Source organism: Balaenoptera physalus, assembly GCF_965194825.1.
Source record: "Balaenoptera physalus genome assembly, chromosome: 19".
NCBI lineage: Eukaryota > Metazoa > Chordata > Mammalia > Artiodactyla > Balaenopteridae > Balaenoptera > Balaenoptera physalus.
Window position 1 is genome coordinate 54,305,941 of NC_138900.1, and position 24,990 is coordinate 54,330,930.

The 24,990-nt window shown below is 39.2% G+C and overlaps 1 protein-coding gene and 1 long non-coding RNA gene across 3 annotated transcripts in view; one reads left to right on the forward strand and one right to left on the reverse strand.

Moving 5' to 3' along the window:
• The window catches only part of LOC309649354, a 460,714-nt gene that overhangs the window by 296,369 nt on the left and 139,355 nt on the right, over positions 1–24,990 (reverse strand). The gene's annotated exons all lie outside the window — the stretch shown is intronic.
• HYDIN (HYDIN axonemal central pair apparatus protein) overlaps positions 1–24,990 on the forward strand; it is a 443,025-nt gene that overhangs the window by 197,046 nt on the left and 220,989 nt on the right. For both annotated transcript variants that reach the window (XM_082438963.1, XM_082438964.1), the window contains exons 14-19: positions 7,055–7,122; positions 14,151–14,386; positions 16,879–16,979; positions 19,372–19,507; positions 22,181–22,345; positions 23,720–23,872. In XM_082438963.1, the coding sequence (XP_082295089.1) occupies positions 7,055–7,122; positions 14,151–14,386; positions 16,879–16,979; positions 19,372–19,507; positions 22,181–22,345; positions 23,720–23,872 (859 nt within the window). The remainder of the gene's footprint in view (positions 1–7,054; positions 7,123–14,150; positions 14,387–16,878; positions 16,980–19,371; positions 19,508–22,180; positions 22,346–23,719; positions 23,873–24,990) is intronic.

Consider the following 24,990-nt stretch of genomic DNA (forward strand, 5'->3'; position numbering starts at 1 on the left):
ATATTCACAATGCATTTACATTCTTTTCCATAATGCATCTGTGTTTGTGCTAAAAGAAAAAATTAGAGTAGCTTTCCAGATATTTGAATAACATTGACTCTTAAGAAGATGTATCATGCTTATCCTGGCCCAAGATTGACCTCCTTCAGGGATGTGCAGAATATGAGAAGAACAGGAGTACTTTTTCACATTATATAAACTTTAACCCACCTCCCACCTCCATAACAATTCACATCTCATGACAAACAGTGGAGGTAGTTATCTGGAGAAGCAGGAAGAGCAAACTTGCAAGTGCAACCTTGTCTATCATTCAGAGATCATCTGGCCCCTTAGCCCCCTTGTTAAGTTCCAGAAGATCAGCTCTTGAAAGCCCCCAACTGAATCAAGGCTTTCTGACTTCTTGGCACCAGGAAATATTGTTCAGAATCATGAGTACCCTCCGCAACATCCAGCATCATAGACAGGCCTCCATACAAAAGTGAGAGATAAAAATCTTAAAACTCTGCTCTTATAAACATTTAAGATAAAAGGAAAATAGTCCTATCTATAGGCAAGAAAGAATAGGATGTTAAAGGACCATAATTTTACTTTTCATGCAGGCAAAGAAAAATCAAACTGCTGGCTGAGACAGGCTAACTGTCCTTCAAGTTGGATAAAAAAGCCCATCCCAATTTCATCCAGTCATTCCACATTTTAAGTTTAGCCTAATAATTAATATTGTATCTAACTATCAACATGCACACATTGCTACTGTATTTAGAAAAAAAACCCATGTATTTTGGATATTTGTTTAATAAACTCTTAATGAGCACCTCCTACCTGCAAGGTTGTATATTAGGTGCAGTGACTGGTGAATTTGGGTTTGGTAGACATTCCTGTTACATGAATCCTATTGTCTTACCCTGTGACTCTGTGAATTATTTATCCAAATTCAGGATGTGATTGCCCATTTCCTAAATTATTTCCTAAACTAACCAAAAATATAGTAAAAGAGATGACAAGGGAATTAAAAGGCTATACTAGAAAATATCCATTTAACTCAGAGGAAGGCAATAGTGAAAGAATAGAAGAACTGAGAAAACATTAAGACATGTAGAAAACAAATAGAGAAAAGGAAGAAGGAATCCTAATTTATCATTGTTATATTAACTATAAATATATTTAACACTTAAATTAAAAGGCAGAGATTAGCAGAATAGACTTTAAAAACACACATACAAAATATGATCCAACTTTTTGCTGTCTACAAGAGACGCACTTTAGATCTGAAAGTATGAATAGGTTCAAACTTTTTTAAACAGATGGAAAAAGATACCCTGCAAACACTAACCAAAAGAAAGCTGGAGTGGCTATACCAGTATCTAAATAAACTTTAGAACAAAAATTGTTACAAAGACAAAGAAGAACATTTTACAATAATAGTCAGTCCACCAAGAAGATACAACAATTATAAACATCGATGCACTTAACAGCAGATCCCCAAAATACATGAAGCAAAAGCTTACAGAACTGAAGAGAGAAATAGGTAATTGAACAGTAGTAGTTGGAGATGTCACTACCCTACTTTCAACAGTGGATAGAACAACTAGGCAGAACATCATAAAGGAAATAGAAGAGCTGAACAATACCATAAACCAACTGGACCTAACAGATACCTGTAGAACCCAACAAGTGCACTTGGAACATTTTCCAGAATACACCATGTGTTAAGCCATAAAACAAGTCTCAATAAATTTTAAATAATTTGAATCATAGAGAGTGTGTTCTTCAACTAGAAAGAAATGAATGAAAAATCAAAAATAGAAGGAAATCTGGAGAATTTACAAATATGTGGAAAGTAAAATACACCCCTAAATTACCAATAGGTTAAAGAAGAAATTACAACAGAAATTTTAAAATACTTTGAGATAAATGAAAACAAGACACAATATACCAAAACTTATGAGATGTGGTAAAAGTAGCTCTTAGAGGGAAACTGATAGCTGTAAGTGCCTGTATTTAAAAAGAAGAAAGATTTCAAATCAATAACCTAAATTGCTACCTTAAGAAACTTGAAAAAGAAGAGCTAACTAAATCCAAAGCAAGCACAAGGAAGGAAGTAATAAAGATTAGAGTGGAAATTAATGAAATAAAGAAAAACAATAGAGAAAATTAATAAAACTGAAAGTTGTTTCTGCTCAACATTGTACTTGGAGGTTCTATCCAAGGCAATTAGGCAAGAAAAAGAAATAAAAGGCATTCAGGTTGGAAAGGAAGAAGTAAAACTATCTCTCTTTGCAGATGACATGATATTATATATAGACTATCCTAAGGAATCCACCAAAAAACTATAGAGCTAACGAATGAGTTCAGAACAATTGCAGGATATAGAATCAATGTACAAAAATCAATTGTATTTCTAGACCGTAGCAATGAAAATTCAAAAATGAAATTAAGAAAATTCCATTTACAATAGGTTCAAAAAAGATGATAAAGTTGGGAATAAATTTAACAAAAAAAAGTGTAAGACTTGTACATTGAAAACTACAGAACATCATTGAAAGGAATTTAAAAGAAGACCTAAATAAGTGAAAAGACATCTGTTTTCATGGATTGGAAGACTCAATATTAACCTAAGATGGCAGTATTTCCCAAAATGATGTATAGATTCAACATGATTCTGTCAAAATTTCAGCTGCCCTTTCTGCGGTAATTGACAAGCTGATACTAAACTTTATATGGAAATGCAAGAATCCCAGAATAGCCAAAACAATTTAAAAAAATAAGAACAAATTTGGAGGACTTACACTTCCCAGTTCAAAACTTACTATAGTTTTGATACAGTTATCAAGAAGGTGTTGTACTGGCATAAAGATAGACATATAGATCAATGGCATAGAATTGAGAGTCCAAAAATAAATTCACACAGTTATGGTCAATTTATTTTTATCAAGAGTATCAAGACAATTCAATGGGAAAAAGGATAGTTTTTTCAACCGATGCTGCTGGAACAACTGGATATCCACATGCAAAAGGATAAAGTTGGACCCCCCCCCAAACCCCAGACCATATACAAAATTAACATAATATGGGCCAAAGACCCAAATGTAACAACTAAAACTATACAACTGTTTAAATAAAACATAAGTGCAAATATGCATGACCTTGGATTAGGCAAAGGTTTCTTAAAGATGACACCTAAGTATAAGCAATCAAAGAAAAAATAAATAAATAAGACTTCATCAAAATTTAAAAATTTTGTGCCTTAAGGGACACTATTAAGAAAGTGAAAAAACAAACTACAATATGGGAGAAAGTATTTGTAAATCACATATCTGAAAAGGGACTTATATCTAAGATATATAGAGAACATTTACACTCAGTAATAAAAAGACAACCAATCAAAAATTGGACAAACCATCTGAGCAGACATTTCTCTAAAGAAGATATACAAATGATTAATAACATATGAAAAGACTCTCAACATCATTAATCATCAGGGAGATGCAAATTGAAACCATAATGAGATACAACTTTACACCCACGTGGATGGCTATAATTTAAAAAATGGAAAACAACAAGTGTTGGAGAGAATGTAGAGAAATCAGAACCTTCATACACTGATGGTGGGAATGTAAAATATACAGCCACTTTGGAAAACAGTCTGACAGGTTTTCTCAAGTAAACGTTGAGTTACCATATGACCCAGCAATTCCATTCCTAGATACATACCCAAGAAAAATGAAAATATAAATCCATACAAAAACTTGTACATGAATGTTTATTACAGCATTATTCATAGTAGCCAAAAGGTGGAAATAATCCAAGTGTCTACCAACTGATGAATGAATAAACAAAATGTGGTCTATCCACACAATGGAATGTTATTAAGACCATAAAAAGGAATGAAAAAAGAAAGAAAGGATGTACATGCTACAACATGGTACAATGAATGAACCTTGAAAACGCTCTGACAAGTGAAAGAAGCCAGTCACAAAAGACCATATATTGTATGATTCCATTTATGTGAAATGTCCAGAGAGAGAAAATCTGTATATGGATAGGAAGTAGATTAGTGGTTACTTAGGGCCAGGGGTGGAGATGGGAGATGGAGATAGAGGGTGATAGTTAAAGGGTATGGGGTTTCTTTTTGAGGTGACGGGAATGTTCTAAAGTTAACCCAGGTGGTGGTTGCACATATATGTGACTACTATACAAAAACCATTGACTTATACACTTTAAATGGGTGAATTGTATAGCATGTGAATTATATTTCAATGAGGCTGTTATTTTTTTTAATTTCCAGGAGCCTATAATTCATTCATTTCATGGGTGAATTTTTTAAACCTCTGATCTGTTCTCCTAAAGATCCCAAACTAGTAATGCGTGTCACTAGCAATGTCTGAATAGGTTAGGGTCTGCTTGGTTTTTCCACTGTGAATAATAGGGTTTAGGAATCTCCTAGGAACTTGCAAGTAAACTTGGACTAGTTAATACTCCAGGTGCTCTGTGGAGGTTAAGTCTCTTGTTTTATCCTCTGCACCTTACCATTCACACCACTCCCATGCCACTTTCTTATTTTCGATGTTCATTCCTTGTTTCTTTCAAAGGAAAGGAAAGTCTGACTGTGGAAAGAATGCTTATGTTCATCCTAAAACTAATCACAGATTGCTAAGAGAAATATTCTTGTCTAAATTGCATTTGTCCAAAGTGTTCTAGCACTTCAAACCACAAACAATAATTTTGAAAACTTGGCAAATATCTAGTGTCATAAATAAATGTCTAATGATAAAGGGTGAAATACATGTATAATTTATTATTTATTTCCAGCTCCACGCAGTAATACTGATTTTACTTATGACTTTGCCAGGAACTCTTTCTTGGGCCTTATGGTCCAAGAAGTCTCTATAAAGTTAATATTGTGGATTCTGTAATTTTGTTTCTTATTCTTTTATCGTTGGGTAATCTTCTTTCCTTAGTACCACATAATTTTGGCTAGTATGCCTTGAAAGATCAGAACAGTTGCTGTTTCTATTGATTTCTCCAGCTGCATGACACAGTATTTTAAGTGGTTGGATAAACAGCACTGTAAAGTTAATGTGATTTTTTAAATTACCCATGAACAGTTTTGTTCCCTCCTATTTTTACATATGTGACTTTATACAGTTTAAGTGTAGCATATTTCGCATTCAACCTGTTTCACATAACATCATAATTCAATCACTCTCTTAGTCTTTAAAATTCTAATTTTAACAGACCATTGCATTGATGGAGGACACCATCTTGGCAGAGACTGCCCTAATGTCCAGGATCCCTGTTTGAATGAATGTGACAATATCTAAGTCCAATTGGTATTCAGCTGCAGTTCCCCTAGTTACCTGTGCCTTTGAACAAATGTGATTTAACTCTGGTTTTTTTCTACTACACTGATTAAATGACTGCTTTGTGCAGTTTTGTGATCTTTCTTATTTCTTTAGGCTTTTGTGCATTTCATACACTTTTGATCTATTTGTTTCTTTGGCCCCCCCCAAAACTTCTTTTACAAATCAAGTATCTAATCTGTAGGCTCCTTTGACTTATCTCAGCTGGATCCTAATTCCTTGCTAAGTACCAGCTGCTCCTTTTGAAACCACTTTGGATCATTAGCATGAAATAGAATAGATGGTCCTGGGAAAGGCTTTTAGAATTGAAACTTGCTGCATTGAGTCTTTGTTGTCATCTCTCCTCCCAGGCTTTCAACAGCCGGAGACTCATGCTTAGTGGGGTTTCTGGTATTTGTGTCTATAACTTTTAAAAGCTTGGCACATAGGTGGGGAATTATTTCAGTTCTTACCTTTGGTCTAGAGATTTTAGGGACATGGACCATGGAGAAAGACAAGAATAAACAAATATCTGATATATTGGTTTTCTATTGCTGCTGTAATAAATTACCACAAACATAGTAGCTTAAAACAATACAGATTTATTATTTTACAGTTCTGTAGATCTAAAGTCCAACACAGGTCTTACTGCGCTAAAATCAAGGTGTTGGCCAGGGCTGTGTTTCTTTCTGGAAGCTCTAGGGGAGAATTCATCTCCTAACCTTGTTCAGCTTTTTGAAGCTGCCCACGGTCCTTGGCTCATGTTCTGCCTCCTCTATCTTCAAAGCCAGCAAAGGCTGGTTGAGTCCTTCTCACATTGCCTCACTCCTACCTCCTCTGTGCCCCTGTGTTCTAATTTTAAAGACCTTTGTGATTACATTGAGCCCACCTGGATAATTCAGGCTAATCCCCTTATCTTAAGATCAGTTAATTAGCAAACTTAATTCCTTCTGCCACCTTAATTACCCTTTGCCATGTAACCTAATATATTCACTGATTGTGGGGATTAGCACATAGACATCTTTGGGGACCATTATGCTATCTACCACACCTGAAGTCAGTTAGAAACTGTAGAATCTCTCTATTGTTTATTTTAAGCTAGAGTGTCACTCCAAGATCATGAGTCTTGTATGAGAGGGAAACAGAACAACAACAGTTAAAGAGTCCTTAAAGGCCACCTGTTCCAGTCTTCTCTTTCGTACGTTAGGAAAAGAAACTGAGGCCTACAGACGTAAAGTGATTGGCCAAGATTACAGCTAGTTGGTGGTAGGAACTGGATTAAAACAGTTTTATAAAGGTGTGGGCCAAGGAATACTGGTATCATTGATAGTCTTTGATGTCTATTATATGATTAAACCTATAATTTTTTTCTTGCCTGAGTTAATAAATTTTCATGATATTTGTCTCATCCACATTAACATTTTGTGCCATTAGTTCAGTGATGTGTCTGCTCTGCCTCATCACTGATAGCAATATGGTGGTAAGTTAACCATAGCATCGTTTGCTAAAACCCAAAGGTTTGAGAGTGGAAAAGGAATTCTAAGAACCATTGGGCTAGACCATCATCTCACAGTTTCCTTAAGTCCAAGATGATGCTGTAATTGATTTAATGCTAAATTATGGTTTTCAGTACTTACCTCTACCCACTTCTTGATTGTTACCTTGAATTCACTGGATTCTCTTTCCACTCCCTTAACTTGTATTCCTACTTCCAGAGGCTGTGTCATTGGACCTACCTTCCATTTTAATGTTCCTGCTCTGCATTTTGGTGATGTTTCCTTTGGTGAGTACTTTTCCATTTTAAATTAGAAATTGAGAAGAATTACTTTTCCCTCCACATGGAAGGAGGAAAGTTTACAAAGAGCTTCTCTTACCATTTTGTGTGGGTAATAGCTAAGAGGGTCTAGAATTGTTCTTCCTCTGCAGAATTTTGGTGCTGTTTCCTAGTTTATAGGTGAATGTTATAGCCATGTCTCCTGGATACTAGTAGTTGTCAGGCCATGGCTGTCCCCCCTCTTCCTGCAGTGGAACAACAGAAAGCTTTATGCTTTATTCCACTGTCTTAACATTCTGAACATTCTGTTTATATGCAGATTCTGATTTGCCACTTTGGCTACACAGCAACCTTTCCACAGAGATGCTCTCAGGTTTAAAGTGAGCTCGGTAGTGGTTTAATTCAGGTGTTTTATCACTCCAAATTGAAGACTCTTCTATATGTTTGTATAGTCTTTTTACTCAGTTGCTTCCCTGAGTCATTTTCTCCCATCTAAACTTCCCCAATAATAAAAATGATAACAACAGTGGCAGCAAAATTACCCATTAATTGCTTTCTTGTAGTCCAATTACTGCTAAGTAATTACATGTGGTACTACATTTAAACGTTTTAGCAATCCTAGGAGAAGGCACTCTTTAAGGTCCCCATTTTAGAGATGGATGAACTGAGCATTGGAACAGTTAAATACCTCCCAAAGGTCACACAGCAGTGGCAGAATTAGTATTTCAATTGAGATCTATCTAAATCATATACTGTCAACTTGGGTGTTGAGAGTTGCCCCTAGAGAGGCAAAAATTGGCTCTTGGGTATTGAAACAACTTAGATATAACAATGGTTTGTGTTCCTTCAAAGTTCCACCCTGCCCAACAGAATCTTATTCCTTAGTATTTAATTTCTCTTGTTAGGTAGAAATTGTCTAATTTAAATCATATTTAATTAACTGATTTGACTTGATATAAAATTAATTTATTACAGTGGTTCTTTTTAGGAGGTGATAACTTTAAAAAATTGAGAAACCCTAGTCTAAATCTTTATTCCATAATTCTTTCCATTTTGCTCTATTGTTTCCCATTTTGACTTTCAGTTCTCTTGCTTCATTTCAAGTAGGCCTGTCTAACTTGGGGAAAAATAGTTCTTTAGAAAAAGCTGATTCATAATGCCTTTATCAGTTGCTTTAACATTTGGGTGTTATAAAAGTTTCTAAAATTCAGAATATATTTATTTATACAATGCCCCCACCCTGATCTACGTTATATTGGGTAAGGCACATACCATAGGAAAATCTATATAAATGAAGTTGAATGTCTGTTCATATAGAATGTGAAAATGGCTGAAGAGATGTTACAGATTTGTAGGGCATATTTGAATGATAGACTCTTTTGAAGGAAAATGAAAGTGACCTACAACTTAAGGGTAACTGTGACTGATGCACAATAAGAGGGGAGTTTGTGTACCCAAAGACCTACGCAGTGTACTCCAAACACTTCAAACTGAGTCCATGGAGAGCTCTGAGCAACTGGTGCCCACAGCAGCATACCCTTCCACAGGCATTTAAACACAAAGTCCAGTCCAAGTACATTTGGAAGATGTGCCCTATGTCGTATGCCCTGGAGGGAAAAAACAAGTCAAAGTAAGCACCTCAAATCAGTTACTCCAAGAAATCTCCACTGACTTATTGTCCAGAATGTGCCCTATTGCTCAGCTCTGACATGTTAATGTAAATACTGTGCCAATGATAAGCCAATTATTGAACCCCATGAATATCTGAAATGCTTTTATCTAGAATCCAAACATTTTAAAACATCAAAGCCCCTAATACTACATTTGCATGGAATATGGCAAATGTATATCCCCAAGATGCCACTGATTTACTCAAAATGCTGTATTTGATATTGGCAAGCTCTGGGTCACACAATGGGTAAAACCATGTATGCATGCTCCAAGGCTAGGTAGGTTTTTCCAGTAACAGTCTTCCATTTGGTCCTCTCTTATCCCTAAGGATATAGGAAAGGCCATCACTGGGTAATTTATTCATAGTTTCCTTTTGCTATAGAGATAATAATCAACAGCTGTTCCTCATAGTTGGTCCAGCTAGAAGTTTTGGTAACTAGCTTAGGTGAAAATTAGAAATAGTTTATTTTCCTTTTGTATAATATCTTACTGAACCATTTGATGATACAGCAGCTAGACTCTTATGATATAAGAGGCTAGAAGACACTACAGAGCCATGACCCAAGATTTCCCAAGTCTGAGATATGAGAACTTACCCTCCTAAGTCCACCTTCAAAACCCAAGTTGCCTTTTCTTTTAGTTTGGATATGGATTCCTTAATCTTCTCTGCATTGTGACAGGAAATGTTAATCAAAACATACCCTTTTTCTTGCCAATAGGAAATCTAAGGTTTTCAAAACACCTGGTTCAGTAAATTCAAGCTACTTTGCTGTGCTTCTGGATTCTTCACTGTAATGGCCAAAGTTAGGGGCAGTTTTGTAATAATCTTTCAAAATTGTCTTGTGGTATATTTTCAAATTCCAGAGTTGGAACTAGAGTCCTCATGACTCCAACACAAAGTATCACTTATTTCTCCAGATAGATTGGCCTCCTGTCACAAAGAAACATGGTTCTTAGGAGAGTTATTTATTTGAAACTATACTCTAAGAAGTGTATATAGTTAGTTCCAGATTCAAAAGAGAAATCAACTGTTACAGGAGTCAGCCAGAAATTGGAGGACTTTTTTAGTTATTTCAGGATGACAGATATATTGTGTGGAGTTAAACGAGGTCTTCAGAGACTGTTGTAGAGCTGGGGAGTACATTAAGCTAACTAAAGTTGGTAGTATTGTCCCCATATTGGCAAGAAGGCCCATTCCTGAAGAGCCATCTGTTACAGGCTAGTGTTGGAGACATGGCATTTACTTGCTTAGAGATGAAGATTTGGATTTGGCATCAGGGTCTGTGGGGATCGATGATGTTAGGATATTATAAATACCATAAAGTAGGTGAGAGGTAATAGTACTGTTGGTTGGTATCTAAAATATTTAAAGTATGGCTGTGAAGCTTTTGATTGGTTGTTGGATGACCTGTCTAATAATTAATTAGTTTGACTGAAGTTACAGTATCAAGAGAGAGTTAAATTACAGAATTTGGGTGGTGATTGTCCGTGAAGGAACACTGAGGCTTTGATAACTCCTCAGATTGGTCAAAGAATAAAACGGACCAAGTCATAACTGGTATTATGCCAGGTGATAGACCAAAAGGGGCAGGATAAGTATCTGCAAAGTCACTATTTTTCAGGAGGCACAAGAATTTGCTGAATGAGAATAAGGAATTTGGAAGGCTCCAGGCTTTCAGTGAACTTGACCATTGGATAATTTGGACAGAGAAGTTAGGGTTTGAGGTTAGAGTTGTTGGGATAAATATAAGCATCAAAAAATATACATGATAGTTGTCTCTTCCATGGCCAGGTATGAACTAGCAGCATTTTACTCAAGGGGTAGTATTTAGATTGACTTTAGGAGAGTGTAAAGTGGAGAGTCAGGGCCAAAGCTTAATTGTCATGATCATAGAAAGTTCTTAGAAAGGTTGGCAGAAGATATTATAGTAGGCATGGGCAAAGCCTAGACCCGAATAAGTTATCATTAACAATAAGGGAGACACAATAGGGGATATCAGAGTTGTTACGACTTTATGAAAGTAAATAGAGAATAATATGGCAGAATGATAAAGAAGGAAAGTATACAAGGGAAAGTATGAGAATCAATAATGCCTGGTATGTAGCAAAATCTTGTTCCATCACTCTTGGGCAGAGTCTTTCTATTTCACGTAGAGTCTGCTTGTTCTGAGGAGCTTGGAATAGCAATCTGTTGCTGAAGGTCATCAATTTCTGGAAGTTTTGGGTTTTTTTAAGCAAACTTCCATTTAAGATCTCCAGTAAGAGTTGTTTTCGTCTTCAGCCAGTAATTCAGTTTCTTTGGGCGTCTTTTTACCCAAAGGCTCACCTCTTAATTAACTGCAGGGTCAGTTGTTAGAAGGCTCTAAAGAAGACTATTGATATATTTTTTTGATTTTTGAGGTTGAAAGAGGGAGAGTTTCTGAGGGTGAGTTTTTGGGGAAGATTTCTTGAACTTATAGATGAGCTGGTTCTTGACAATGTGTAGTTATGTCTGCATTAAGCAAGCTTGATTCAGATTGATAAAAGACTTGTAATCCCGTGGGTCTTCTAGTTATTATTTCCTAGGGTGAATAGTCTGAGTTCTAGAGGGAGCTAACCTGGTCTGATAGACATTAGAACCAAAAGTAAAACTCTTCACCAAAGAACTCCAGGAGCCTCAGAGAACTTGGCCAGTTTAAGATCAAAAATACTATTTTTGTGTTCTACATTTCCCAAGGATTGTAATTGTGAATTTTTTTATCACATAGTTAACACACTGTAAGATTCTTTATAACTCTTCTATGTAAGGCTGGTATTCCCTAGGTGGGAAAGTTATAGAGTACAATGTCTTAGTCACATTTATGGCAGTGGCCTTTCTGTATAGGAAGGCTCAAATCCATCTCAAGAATTTACAGACAATTACAACAACATATTTTAACTGTATAATTTTGGCACAGCCCATCTGTATTTGAAAGGTTCTTTGGAGTATGATTTAGACCCACAGCTCACTGCACAGTTTTCCTGGAATATGATAGCAGAATGTAAGGCAGGAGCCAGCCACATCCCCAGTTACAGAGGAGAAATTTTCCTATCAACTCTTATTCAGAAATTATCTCATCTCTTTTATGATGGGACCTGTGGTGTAAGATTTTTGTCAAAGACCAGCTCATACTTTGGGGCACGTCATAGTTGGTGTGCCAGAGACCATTGACACGAACAGAGGATCCCAATTTTAGGTAATGTTTGTTTTTTAAGTCTGAATTTTTTATGTTCAGAATGGATTCTGCAAATTGTGCTTATTGATCTCCCATATTGTGAATTATTTCTGTAGACAGCTACAAAAGTACCATCTGTTTTGCACAATGCGCTGCTAACACATTTCCCTTTGCTTTGTGGAGATTTTTATTTTACTAGAAAAATTAGGAATCCATTGTCTAAAATAGCCCGTGAATCCCAAAAAGTCTTATCAATTGTAATTTAATTTTTGGTCTTGGGTATTGCTGAATCAGTTTAACACTCATCTTAGCTAGGGTCCATTCTTAGAGAGATAATGTTCCAAATAATGTACCACCTTTTGTCAGAAATGAAATTTTTCCTTTGCAGCCTTGTGATCTTTTGCCCCTAGTTTCCTTTAGTTTCTTCTTAGGGGCTTTCTAGGTCAGGTGACAATACACATATTGAATGAGAGTCAATGAGACTATCATCTTTTAAATCATTATTTAAGTACCAGGAGAGGTATGAAGGTGTCTCTTTGAATCTTTGAGGCATTCTGGCCAAGCATGTTGTTAATTATTCCAAGAAAAGGCACATACGTGTTGTTTTTGGGTTTTTTTTTATGTACTAGGTGCTAAAGAAGGGAGTATAGAGGTCTACACTGTAAATTACTTGCATTCAGTTGGACTACAGATAGGGTAGTAATTCAGATTTGGTGCAACCAGAAACCTAGGAATAACATTTGTGTTAATGAGCCTTCAGGCTTTAATAAAATAATATCCCTTTTCTTCAGGCTCCTGAATAAGCAATATGGGATGTTACAAGTAGTTGTACAAGGAATTGTTCTAGCTAGGCGGTTGTAGTTGGCTTTATTCTCAGAAAAACACTTCAGGGAAGTAGTCTGGGCAATGGTTTGGAAAGACCTGTCTGAATCCTCATAGGATCCACTTCCATAATACACCCTATGTTTGAACAGTATTTATCCCATAAATGGTCAGGTAAAACAAGAGCCATTGTTGGGAAAGTTCAGAAAAGTCAAATGTAACAATTACATGATTGTGAAACTGACTTTCTAGAAATACCTCTGGAATTTCCAAGAATAATCTTTCAAGAGCCCTTAATCAGACAATTCTTTTTCCATAAAAGATCTCTTCCAAGTAGATTGGCAGGTGCAGAATCACAAAGGAGACATGAATGTGTTTCTTCCAACAGTCCTAATGTGTAGACAAAAGCTCAGACGTGGGGTGAAGTAGATCAGTTCAAAATATCCCCAGCAGTACTGCAGTAATAACTCCAGGAGACCAATTGTATTTTATCGCAGTAGTGTTCAACGTAGAAAGAGAAGTGTTTACATCCAGTAGAAATATGCATATTTGTTCGCTTATGAGTGTAGATCATTCTTGTTCTGAAAATGGTAGCAGATACATTGGCCACCTAGGGAATCCAAAATCAGAGTTCAGTTTATTGTTTACCAGGCAAGTAGGATCCACATCTCTAGGAAAGGAACATGAGTCTCCCTGAACTGAATGTAGGAGGGCTAGAAATAACATTAAAAAGCAGCTTTGTCTAAGGGAGGCGAAAGCCGATGTATTAGTCTCTGGCTGGCTCAAAAGTAGATTGTAAAGTTTCTCTCAGGAGAGGCTATTATTCTATTTTGTGTCATCGACCCTGAGAACATGAGCCTCAGACGAGTCTAGGATGAATTATATAATGTCTTGGCAGGCTCTGGGTCACACAGCGGGCAAAACTGCAGAGGCTTCTCCTTTCACACACTGGCAAATAAGAAGAGCAAATATAACTCTGTTCTTTGGGAAAAAAAATCTGTATTTCTGTGTGAAAATTAATTGCACAATGTGCTTCTAGAATATTACTCAGCAAACTGATTATAGAGACTGCCTCTAGAGAGGGGTCTGGATGATGATGGAGGGGTTTGTTTCATGTCTATTGTTGTTACATAGTAAATGCATAGTAAGTATTCACTGAATGAATGAATGAGTGAAATGCATTTATTGATTGTGCAACTGAAAACAATACTGGGAAGAGTTGGAATTAAGCAAGTAGTGTTGAAGTGCATAGACAATTCATTTAAGAGGTTTGGCAGTGCAAGGGGAGGTTGAAGTTAAAGGGAAGCTCTTGTGGGGCTTTTATTTCTCACCTTACATTTTGTTTTCCAGGGTTTCCTCATACCTTGATATGTTCCCTCAATAATACCTCCTTGGTCCCCATGACCTTCAAACTGCGTGTGCCTGGGGATGGTGTTGGCCATAAAAGCATTTCAAGTTGTGAGCAGTATTCAGACAACAAAAAATCATATTGGAACAAGGATGAAGTACCCGTAATGAGACCAAAGGAATTCACCATCACCCCCGACTGTGGCACCATTCGCTCCCAAGGATTTGCTGCTATCAGGGTAAAGTGCACAGCCTTCCAGCACATGTGGCCAAGCAGCTGAACTGTCATACAGTTATTGGGACCACATCTAGAGTTTGCTTTATATGCCCAGTGTCAGTGGGAGGGAGTGCCTCTAATTCACATAGAAAAGTGGGTCTGTTTCCATAAGGAAATAAACTACTGAAGCAAAAGAAACCAGATCAAATATATTGGGCAAAAGCGCTGACACTGCTCCAGTGGATTTCCATCAATCTAAATGCATTGCCTTTACCAGAACAGTGGATTCTAGCAATTTCTGCTGAAACCACTGCTCTAAACAGATAGTACGCCTATCAATACTAACATAAAAATATTTAATAACGCGTTGATAATTAGGTCCTGCGTTAGACTCACATTATTTATACCACTAAGTATCCAGATTTATGCCACAGATGATATCCAGTTTATTCATATTTTGAATCTGAATCTGGGCTTCATGGCGAATGTGGATGTGATATTCCTAACAGTGCTTTATATTAAGGTCCACAATGTGATGCTTTGCTTATGGCCTCACGGTGCCACCAGCAGAATTATTTCACAGCTAACTGAGAAAGATTTTAGCTGTCTTCCCTCACTTACTTTTGCTTCTCCGAACAGTTAGGTCTAGCAATACTGAAGGCTGCTAAATTTAAATGATTTGATCTTTTCTGGAAAAGGAAAAAAATAAGACTTCATAGCTAAGGTTATAGTTTTCTCTTTAGTCATTACCTTTGAATATTTAATTCAGCTATGGTTTTATCCCCCAGATTTGCTTTTAATGCTTCATAATATCTCACCATGAATCTACTCATCCTAAATCTATTCTGGGAGTTTTCAGCTCTTCTCAGGGCTTCTCCACGGATCCAGTGAGGTTTGATATCACACATTGTTGTAATTTCCCAGTGTTGCTCTCTCAGTCTGTTTGGGCTGCTACTACAAAATACCAGAGACTGGGTAGCTTATAAACATCAGAAATTTATTCTTTACAATCTGGAAGCTGGAAGTCCGAGGTCAGGGTGCCAGCATGGTAGGGTTCTGGTGAAGGCCCTTTTTCAGGTGGTAGACTGCCGACGTCTCCTTGTATCCTCACGTGATGAAGGGGCAAGGGAGCTCTCTGGGGCCTATTTTATAAAGGCACTCATCCTGCTCACGAGGGCTCCACCCTCATGACCTCATCACCTCCCAAAGGCCTCACCTCCTAATATCATCACATTGGGAGTTAAGATTTCAGCATGTGAATTTGGGGCCGGAGGTGGGGACACAATCATTCAGATCAGAGCAGTTGCTAACTGTGACTTGCCCAAGAAGAAGTGCAGCTGCAATGAGTTAATTTATTTTTTACTTAATAATGCTTAGCTTACATGTTACCTGCCATTTCCCCCCTTTTCTGGGGCTTCTCCCAGATTAGTACAGGAAGATTTTAGAAGACAGAGCATCTATCTAGGAGCCTTCTGCCAGAACCACTTGTTCTAACCATAGCTCAGAGACATAAACAAGGGTTAGAGTCACTCCAGGAATCTGTGCACTGGGGCAGCTGCTTGTCTCCAAATCTGACAAGTTTTCCTTCCAAATCGATGACCCCCTCTTTGCTTTATTTTTCCTTTGTATTTTGAAAAGCTTTCTCCAAGCCTCAGTTTTCCCTCCTGATCTGCACTTTAACCACGTCTGTGTGGACTTAAATTTGCATCCAACAATTCCCTTTCCAACCAAAAAAATTTTAATTAGTACCTGATGCATAATTTATAGATAGAACAGCTGTAACCTACGCCAGAAGCTGTTTTCTACACTTACAAGTATCTCTTCCAGTACAAATCATTTTAAGACAATTAAAAATTGCAACAAGCCTTCAAAAGCCTAAATGTCAAGTTTCACAACAGTAAATAAAAACATAGGGTAAAATATACTGGCCAGATACTGTCCTTGGATTAACCTTTCTTTGGAGCTTCTTATTTTCTTCTCTAATAATGAATATGGGAGGTGGGGAGGAACGACAAGATTTTGGTTAAAAAAAAAAAAAAGGCTATCTAGTTGATTTCTTATGCCATTTCTATAACTGACATTTATTTTGCCATAAGAGAAATCTAGCTGTAGTGTTTTATTGGTGTATTGAATTTTTGTAATTTATATAGCCCAGAGTTGTAGAGATCAATTTAAATTGCAGTAATTAAAATTTGTTTGATGTTGCATATACTTCAGGGCCCTGTTTCCCCTCATGCAGGTGTATGACTCCTTTGATACAACCCCCTAGGAAATCAGCAAACCTATTGTACCAAAAGCCATTTGGTGGTTTCTAACCTGGCCTTTGAAAAAACTCAGCATGCAGTAACCCCGAAACATAGCTTGTTTAACTAAAAATGTAAAACACCATACATCCCCTAATAAAGTACTTAGAAACCACACTCATCAGTGTGGTCCTCCCTTGGCCCCTTTCTCCCCTGTGCAGAGAGAGAGCTGGCCTTTGAGAAGAGCAGTTTTTCACCTTGTTCTTTCCAGGTGACCTTATGCTCCAACACTGTGCAGAAATACGAGCTGGCCCTGGTGGTAGACGTGGAGGGCATCGGGGAAGAAGTGCTGGCGCTCTTAATTACAGCGAGGTATTGCACTCACCTGCTTTCTCTTCCCCAGTCTTCCCGGAGCCGCCAGTAATGGGCTCTTTCTCCAGAAGGCAGCACGCCTACAACCAGTTCACACTGCGTTTGTTCTGCTTTCCTGGGAGAGGAAGCTAAATCTGATATTTGAGTGACAAAGCTTTGGAACAGCAAATGCACCTTTGGTGGAGATAAGAGGAGGGATGCATGTGTTTTGCAGTGTTAAGAATAATAGTGCTCTTTAATGGGTCTGACTTGCCGTGTATACAACTGACAAGGTTTTAGCAGGAAGAGGTGAACAGTTGCTGTTTTTTATTTTTATCTTTAAAGATAGTACCCCAGAGTTCTGCAGCTGAAAGGGTGAGGCTCGCAGCCCTGCAGTGGAAGACCCTGCTCCAGGACACTGTCATTATGACGTTAAGGGAGGCTGCAGGCGGCCCCCAGAATGAGGCCCTCGCTAACATCATAAACTCCTCAGAACCATCACCAACTTGTCTCTCCGTTTTAATAGAGGCAGCAGTGGGCTCTGGAGTCAGGTTAAGATCCTGGCTCTGCCATTTGTTGACTGTGTCTCCTCAACTAATTTACAGTCTTTCCGAGGGTGGTATGTCACTTACTGATGACGACAATGATCCTAAATAAAATCATTGGCCACACTCTTGCCAAAGCAAAGAAATATCCAGATCTGGAACTTGAGAGTGTGTATGAAAATACCATCTGAAGGAAACAGAGAAAGGTACTTAATAAAACTCTGACAATATTCCAATCCCTAGAATTTAGGACTTCCATGAATCTTAGGAAGATGCACCTTAAAGAATGTGCAGCCGAGCTGGTTGGTGGGGCCATCATAACTGGCACCATTTCCTGTGTCTTGGGCTTGAGTGAAGTCAAAGGGTGGCCCTAAAATAAGGTCAAGCTCTTGCCACAATCTGCTTAGTATTCCCTCCAGAGACCTAATTGTTTGTTTAAAAACAGTGAAACCTCTTTCGTCTGGTCCTCTCTATCCCAAAGTTTGACTTTTTGTCTAGTCTTGCATGTATTTTCTATGTGGGTTTATTCTGATACTTTCCAGCCCCTTTTCCCTGCAGCTCTCAGTAGAAAATCCTGAATTTTTAAGAAAAAGGGGAGGGGGGTTCTAGGAGGCTATGAGTTACCTACCATGTATTCTCTGTGACCCAGTCAAATACTATCAGTCCTCTCAGCCACAGTGTTGCAAGTAGTAAAGGATAAGCTTTACCGAAATCATTGGGTCAACTGACAACTTCCATTCTAGCTAAAAATGAACACTCGTCTTGTGCTAAACCCAAACTTTGAGGTCAACAAGACTCTCTTTCATGTCACTGCTTTTGGTGCAGTCTGTAAGAACTGCTCAGAGACTCTCAACAGAAGAGCTGCTTTTAGAACGTGCTCCCTAGGGTAATTCTCCCAGAGAGCCAGCAGTATGGCTGGCGACACCCACTACCACAGATTCATCACCTTTTACCGGGCCATCACGCGGCTCCGTGCCATACCCTTCATTCACACCGTCTTCTGTGTTTCCCTAAGAAGAGTTAATGATGCTAACATCAATCTCTAAAATTACCTTCATTTTACCTATGAGCAGAATGGGACTCTGGGAGGGAGAGCAGCTTGCTCAAGGCTGTACTTGGTAAGGTCAGTACTTGAACCGGGTTCTGACTGATTCAAACGCTAGCACTCCTCACCATTGCACTATATTGTGATAGTGCAGTAGGGCAGGGCAGACTTTGAGACTTAGCAGACATAAAATAAAACCCAAGTCACCTAATAATAGGCCAGCTGCACACACAGGCCTTCCATTCCTCCCTCCCTCTCCCCCATCACACCCCCTCCGCACTGAGCACCACCGTCACAGTGCCAGTTCTGGGTCGAGCAGCTGCCTGAGCCTACTGATCCAAGGCAGCTGTTCTGCATAGGAATTAGAATTATTACCATTATTTAGATGCTGCGAGCTGTTGCTAGTCCTCAGGGGACTCTGACTGGTCCAAAGTGTCACAGCTAGTCAGGACCTCATGCTGGTGGCATTGGCCCTGTTTGTCAGGGAAACAGATCCACAACCCTAAGGAATTTGCTCTGTGGGGTCTCTTTGCCAAATGAAGGCCAAATATGAAAAACAATGGAAATGTTAGTCATTACCCACAGAAGACAGTGTTTAAGGAGTCCTGCTTCTAGCCCTGTTTTGATTAAAAAGTGGTGACTGGGGGCTTAGGGAGAGGGATGACAGGAGAGAAGATTTGAAAATGATTAATGTAGTTATTAGAGGAAAACTACTGTGTGACAGTGACAGATGTGTTTAACTTGGGACTCTGTGTCCTCCATATGTAAGCAAGCTCTCCCTCCATCCTTTTGAATTCTTTAATGGACTCCTTCCTTCGAGCAGGTGTATTGTACCTACTCTCCGCGTGGTTAATACAGAGGTGAACTGTGGGCGCTGCTTCCTGAAGTATCCATATGAGAAAGCGATCCAGCTTGTCAATCATGACGACCTCCCAGGATGCTATCAGGTCCTGCCTCAGGTGAGTTACTCTATCCTTTTCCAGTGTTGATTTTTCTTCAGTTGGATTCCTTCAGTGAGAAAGAGAAGACCTTTGAAAGAGCCATATTCCTGAGCACATGACTGTATGTAATTCTAATTTTTAACCATGGGGTAACCTGGAGACGGGGTTATGAAGCTACAGCTGGATTGCCACCTGTATGAGTGAGCAGCTGCAGGTGGAAACAGTTGTTAATTTCCCAGGGAAATTGCCTTCTATAAAGAGGAGAAAGGGTCAGTTAGGGCAACATGCAGAAGTTGCACCTGCAAATTATTGCCTGTGCATTAACCATGCATGGGAAATGAGGCAGAGCTAGAAGTTTTCGTTTATGTCTATGGCTGTGACTTGAACAGAATCACTAAGATATGGTAATGCAATATTCATAAATGAACTTGTTTGACTGGAAGGCTAGAGATAATATAGGAAGGAGAAAGGAGGAACTGTTTCTTAATGTTTTATGAAATGGATCTGCCCACATGCCATTACACCTAGCTAGGTGGAGACTAAGCCGTTAAACACAGATGGAAAAAAGATTCAAAAAGATCTGTATAGACTAGAGTAATGAAAGGTGATTAATGAGCTGCAGTTTACCAAGGATGAATTTGGGTTTAAAATTCATTTCTGTAAGTAGTACTCTAATAAAAATACATGCAAAAAATCAAATGGGGGTTTCATTTGGCTGTAAGTTCAAAATAAGTTAAAAGACCAGTGAGGTGACTCCATGGTGCAATGGATAGTGCCGTTGGCCTTCCAAAAGACCAGTGTTGAGGCCACAGAACCAAGGCAGGTTTAGGCTGCATCGGAGAAACACAGTGTTCCACAGCTAAAGGAAGGAGGGAGCCACACATCAAAGCAGTGCTGGAATGTAGTCTTCAGATCTTGACAGGGTATTTTTTAATGGAAACTTAAAAAAAAAAAAAAAGAATTATGTTTGGAGTAACGAGAATGTCAGTCTATGTCATCTGGAAATCCAAGTCATAAGAGGAGCAAGCACGAAGTCTAATCTGGAACAGAGAATTAGCTGGGATGAAGTAGTTCCCATTAGTCAAGGGTCTACTGTGGAAAAAAGGGAATTCGAGTCATTCTGTGGGCGTCTCTCAGACAAAACCAGAAGCCAAGAATGGGGGTGACAGGAGACAACTTTTCGAACTTTCAAGTGTTCAACAGCCGAACAGGCTCGCCCTGCACAGTGCACGGTCACCTCAAGAACTCAGAGCAGAGCCTGAGTCACCCAGGGTGATAGGGAAGCTGTGTGTGCACAGCTGGGCTGGGAAAAGGGTGAGGCACTTGCCTCAAGCACAAAATTTAGGGGAGAGCCAAAACACTCAGTAATCAAGATAGATGATGTTTTCATGCTACACTTGAAGAAATCAAAACTAATACAAAAAATCCATGATAAGTAAGATATCAAAATGTTAGATAAAGGTGGAATCAGTATTACTGATTTTCCTTTGGCCTTGGGGTCCAGGAAGGCTGGGCGGAGCACTGCTGCTGAGGGAGGCTGAGTTAGATTAGGCCAAGCTGGACCAGACCAGGTGTGGAAAGACCACGGGGTGTCCTGGACTAGTGAAACCGGCACGCTCTGTCCTTCCCTCCAGGAGCTGACGCTCTGAGAAGTGTTTCCCAGTTACTCAAACTTATTTGACCATGGGATTTTTAAAGTTTTATTTGTTGTTGTTGTTGTTGCATAAATGCTTAGTAATATGCTGCAGAACAGGGTTCTTAGGAACGTACGTTCGTAAACAGTGGACAACATTCCTTCATTGATTCACCTAACTGTTTCCCCATTTAAAAAACATGTACTGGGGCTTCCCTGGTGGTCCAGTGGTTAAGACTCTGTGCTCCCAACGCAGGGGGCCTGGGTTAGATCCCTGGTCAGGAACTAGATCCTGCATGCCACAACTAAAAAGATCCTGCATGCCACAACTAAGACCTGGCACAGCCAAATAAATAAATATTAAAAAACAAACCAAAAGCAAACAAACGTGTACTGAGCATGTGTTTTGGGCCAGAAAGTGGGCACATATTGAGGAGAGACCCAGGTCGTGCCCTAAGAAGTTTGCAGTCCTTGGAGAAGATGGACGCGTTGACAGTGCACGCTGAGGAAAGGGACTGCGGGATGCTCCCTGAGAACAGAGCAAGCGCCCAGACTCTGGGGCACTGGGCATCCCTGGGGGTATAAGGATGAGTGTGCAGGCAGGTCAGAGGGTGTGGGCATTCCAGGAAGAGTAACCACAAGTGCAAAGGGTTGGAGGTGGAAACAGTGTCATGTGTTCAGGAAATGCCAGTGGCCTCTACCGATGAAGCGCAAAGGGGTGAAGTGGATGGGGAATAAAGCATGAAGGTGCGGAAGGCCAGTTTAAGAAATTTGGCCGTGGGAAGCTGTTACCCTGAACTAACTCACATTGTGGATGATTTCTGCACTTTGCTGGGTTGCACACTTTGCATTTGGGGCCTTTTGCACACCTCACTCAGCCAAAGTTCCTTCTGGCTGAATTGGAGTACTCATCCCCATTCACTTGCTCTAACGATGATATAGTTCTAAAAATCCTCCACAGACTCAGGACAACGCTTGTTTCAAAATGATCTAACATGCTGTTGATTTCATACTGAACCTGGGGCTTGCTTATCCTTCTGGCTTCTCTGTCCCACCAGGTATATCAGGATGCACCAGCTGTGTTGCTGTCTAGTCCCACCCCCTGTGGGGTCATTCCTCCCCACAGCACCGTTCACATACCTCTGGCCCTGGAGACCCAAGTCCTTGGGGAGTACAGGTCCACAGTTTACATCTCGACCTTCGGGAGCCAGGACCCCCCTATGGTGAGAGCCAATTTTCAGAATTGTAGTTATAATTGCCGTACTTCTTGCCGGACATTCCAGCCTTCGTATGTAAGGCACTCAACATATTTGCATATCCTCTAGTTGTTGGTAGTTCTAGAGTTTTTCATTTTCACTCTGCAGTGGTAAAATACCAGGGCTGTTACTTCGGGGATCTGTTTGTGGTTACATCTAAAAGTGGTGCTTTATAGCAACTGATTTTTCTCACACATACAGACACACTTGACCCCTCTCCAGACCTATTAAGTCAGAATCTCCGAGGGCAGAGGACCAGCACATCTGTATGTTTAACACCCTCCTCAGTTGTTCCTAGTACAAAGCTGGGTGTCCCTAGCTTGCTACACGTGGGCTCTGAGATTGGTTTTACTCACTGCTCACCAGATCTTTTCCTGTAGATTATTCGATATATATACAACTATATGCTATAACATATTCTATAATTGGACTTATATCCCAAATTAGCCTACTGAAAGTCTTAGTCTTTCTGCAAGCCTGGGAAGAGGGAGATATGGAAATCTCTCTGCTGCTTGAGCTGAATCGAAGGATGAATCTTGAATCTTGGAGGAAGTTGCCCAACAGGCTGTGAATTCCTAGACATCGGGTTTACTTGGAAGCTGGGTGATGTCAACATACATTTGTTTGAAGTAATTCTGATTGCTCAGAGAGTATTTTATGTCTTCCATATAAGATGCCATAGGTAAGCCACCTAACTTATAAAGCAGCATCACTAAGGCAGGCCAACTGAAAGGTGCCACAGTCCAGGTACCCTTCTAGCCTACACTGTGCCTGCCCTGCACAGATGCAGCACATGAGAGGGTAGCTTGCTGAGCAGGAAGCACTTTATGAAAGAGAAAGACCCCCTTCCTTGGGCAGACACAGTGCCTGGCCGAGGGCACAGGGCAAGGGGAGGAGAGCAAGGTGGGTTTCAGTCCCCAACCTGCACAACTTTGTGCAGTGGATGGCCCTGTCGTGTTGCTAATACAACAGAACTGAGACTCAGTCCAGCCACATCCAGCTCTGAAGTGCTGGTCCTTAACCTCTAAGTGTTCTTGAGGCTGTAGTGCTGGGTGGCATATCGAGGACCATTATTCTGGTCTCCCCTCGGGTGCATGGCTCTGGACTGACCCAGGGAAGTGGATCATTCTTTTAAGGAAGGAATTCCAGGTCTGATCAGCATGGCCATCCCTGTGCCCTTTGACCACAGAGTACCAGGGAGAAGGGATGTCAGTTCTAATAAGCACGCTTTTATGTCCCTGCTTTTTATAAAGGGATGCTTAAAAGCTTCTGTTTTAATTTGATTTTAAAGGCCAGCCATTTTCAGCCATTCCTGTGTTCTTTCTCTTACATGGAATGCAGGTATGTCACTTAAGGAGCATTGGAGAAGGCCCAGTTATCTACGTACATCCCACTCAGGTTGATTTTGGCAATATCTACGTCCTGAAGGACTCCCTCAGGATTCTCAACCTGTCTAACCAGTCCTTAATCCCCGCATTATTCAAGGCATGCATGGTGAGTAGATTGTGGAACTGTCACTGAAAACACAGCTCTGCCTATATCTTAATAGTCAGTGGCCTTATTTTAGCAACATGCCTTTGAAAATGATCACCAGAAGCGGAGATTTAAATGGTTCAACTGCATTAAACTATGTTATTCTCATCCCCACTTCCTCTTTATTATAATCTTTTTGTTGATTTAGAAACACAATATACATGTAGTTTGGTAAACAGGCCAATGTATTGACTATAATCCCAATTCAGGGAGATGCTTCAGAGATCTCCTTACTGAACTGTTCCTGAGCCCAGCCCCGCACTTCCAGAAAACACTTTTTAAATGTCTCTGTAACTGAAAATGCTTCCTTGTATTTAATTTGAAGCCATTTGGCTACAGATTTGTTAGTATGCTTATTCTATTTTTATTCTCTCTTCCTTCTGGCAATATTTTAATGTAGTTTATAAGGATGTAGGAAATACAACAAGATGGTAGTTGCCAAAAGTAGAAATTAAAGAACACAGCAAAACAAAGATAGATAGAAAAATAGTTATAAATTGGTTCTAGAAATGAGTCTATCTTATTTCTGTGTATTTTATAATGACACTTAGATCCGCTAGTCTTCTTTCTATAAGCTAATTTTTTAAACAGAGATACCAATTTTTTGCAGAATTTAGGAACTTCTAATCCAGTAATTGAAACTATTCTTGATTTTAGAAGAAGTTTTCTAAATTTAAATATAAAATTTAAAATAGTATAGCCTTTCTCCTATTTCCAAATTAATTGACATTTGAATGAGTGCGAACATTTGGTTTCAGCATTTGTCAGATATTTCTGAAAAGTCAATTACTGTTAATTTTATAAAATATCAGAGGGAATAGGATCATAGTTTTCTACGGACTTGTAATGGCTCCTCAGAGTCATTGGTCCCAACTAGGAGCCATTTATCATTATCATTATTATTATATTATCATTTGTCATTACTCCTTGTAAAGATAGTGATTTCCTGTACAGTCACTGCTCTTTTGAACATGAGATTCAGACACAAGCCCACTCTTGATCTAGTGCCTTGTCGATCTTGTATGATGAATAATGTTTAAAGAAAAATCCTACAGAAAATGACACCTTCTCTAGTCTTT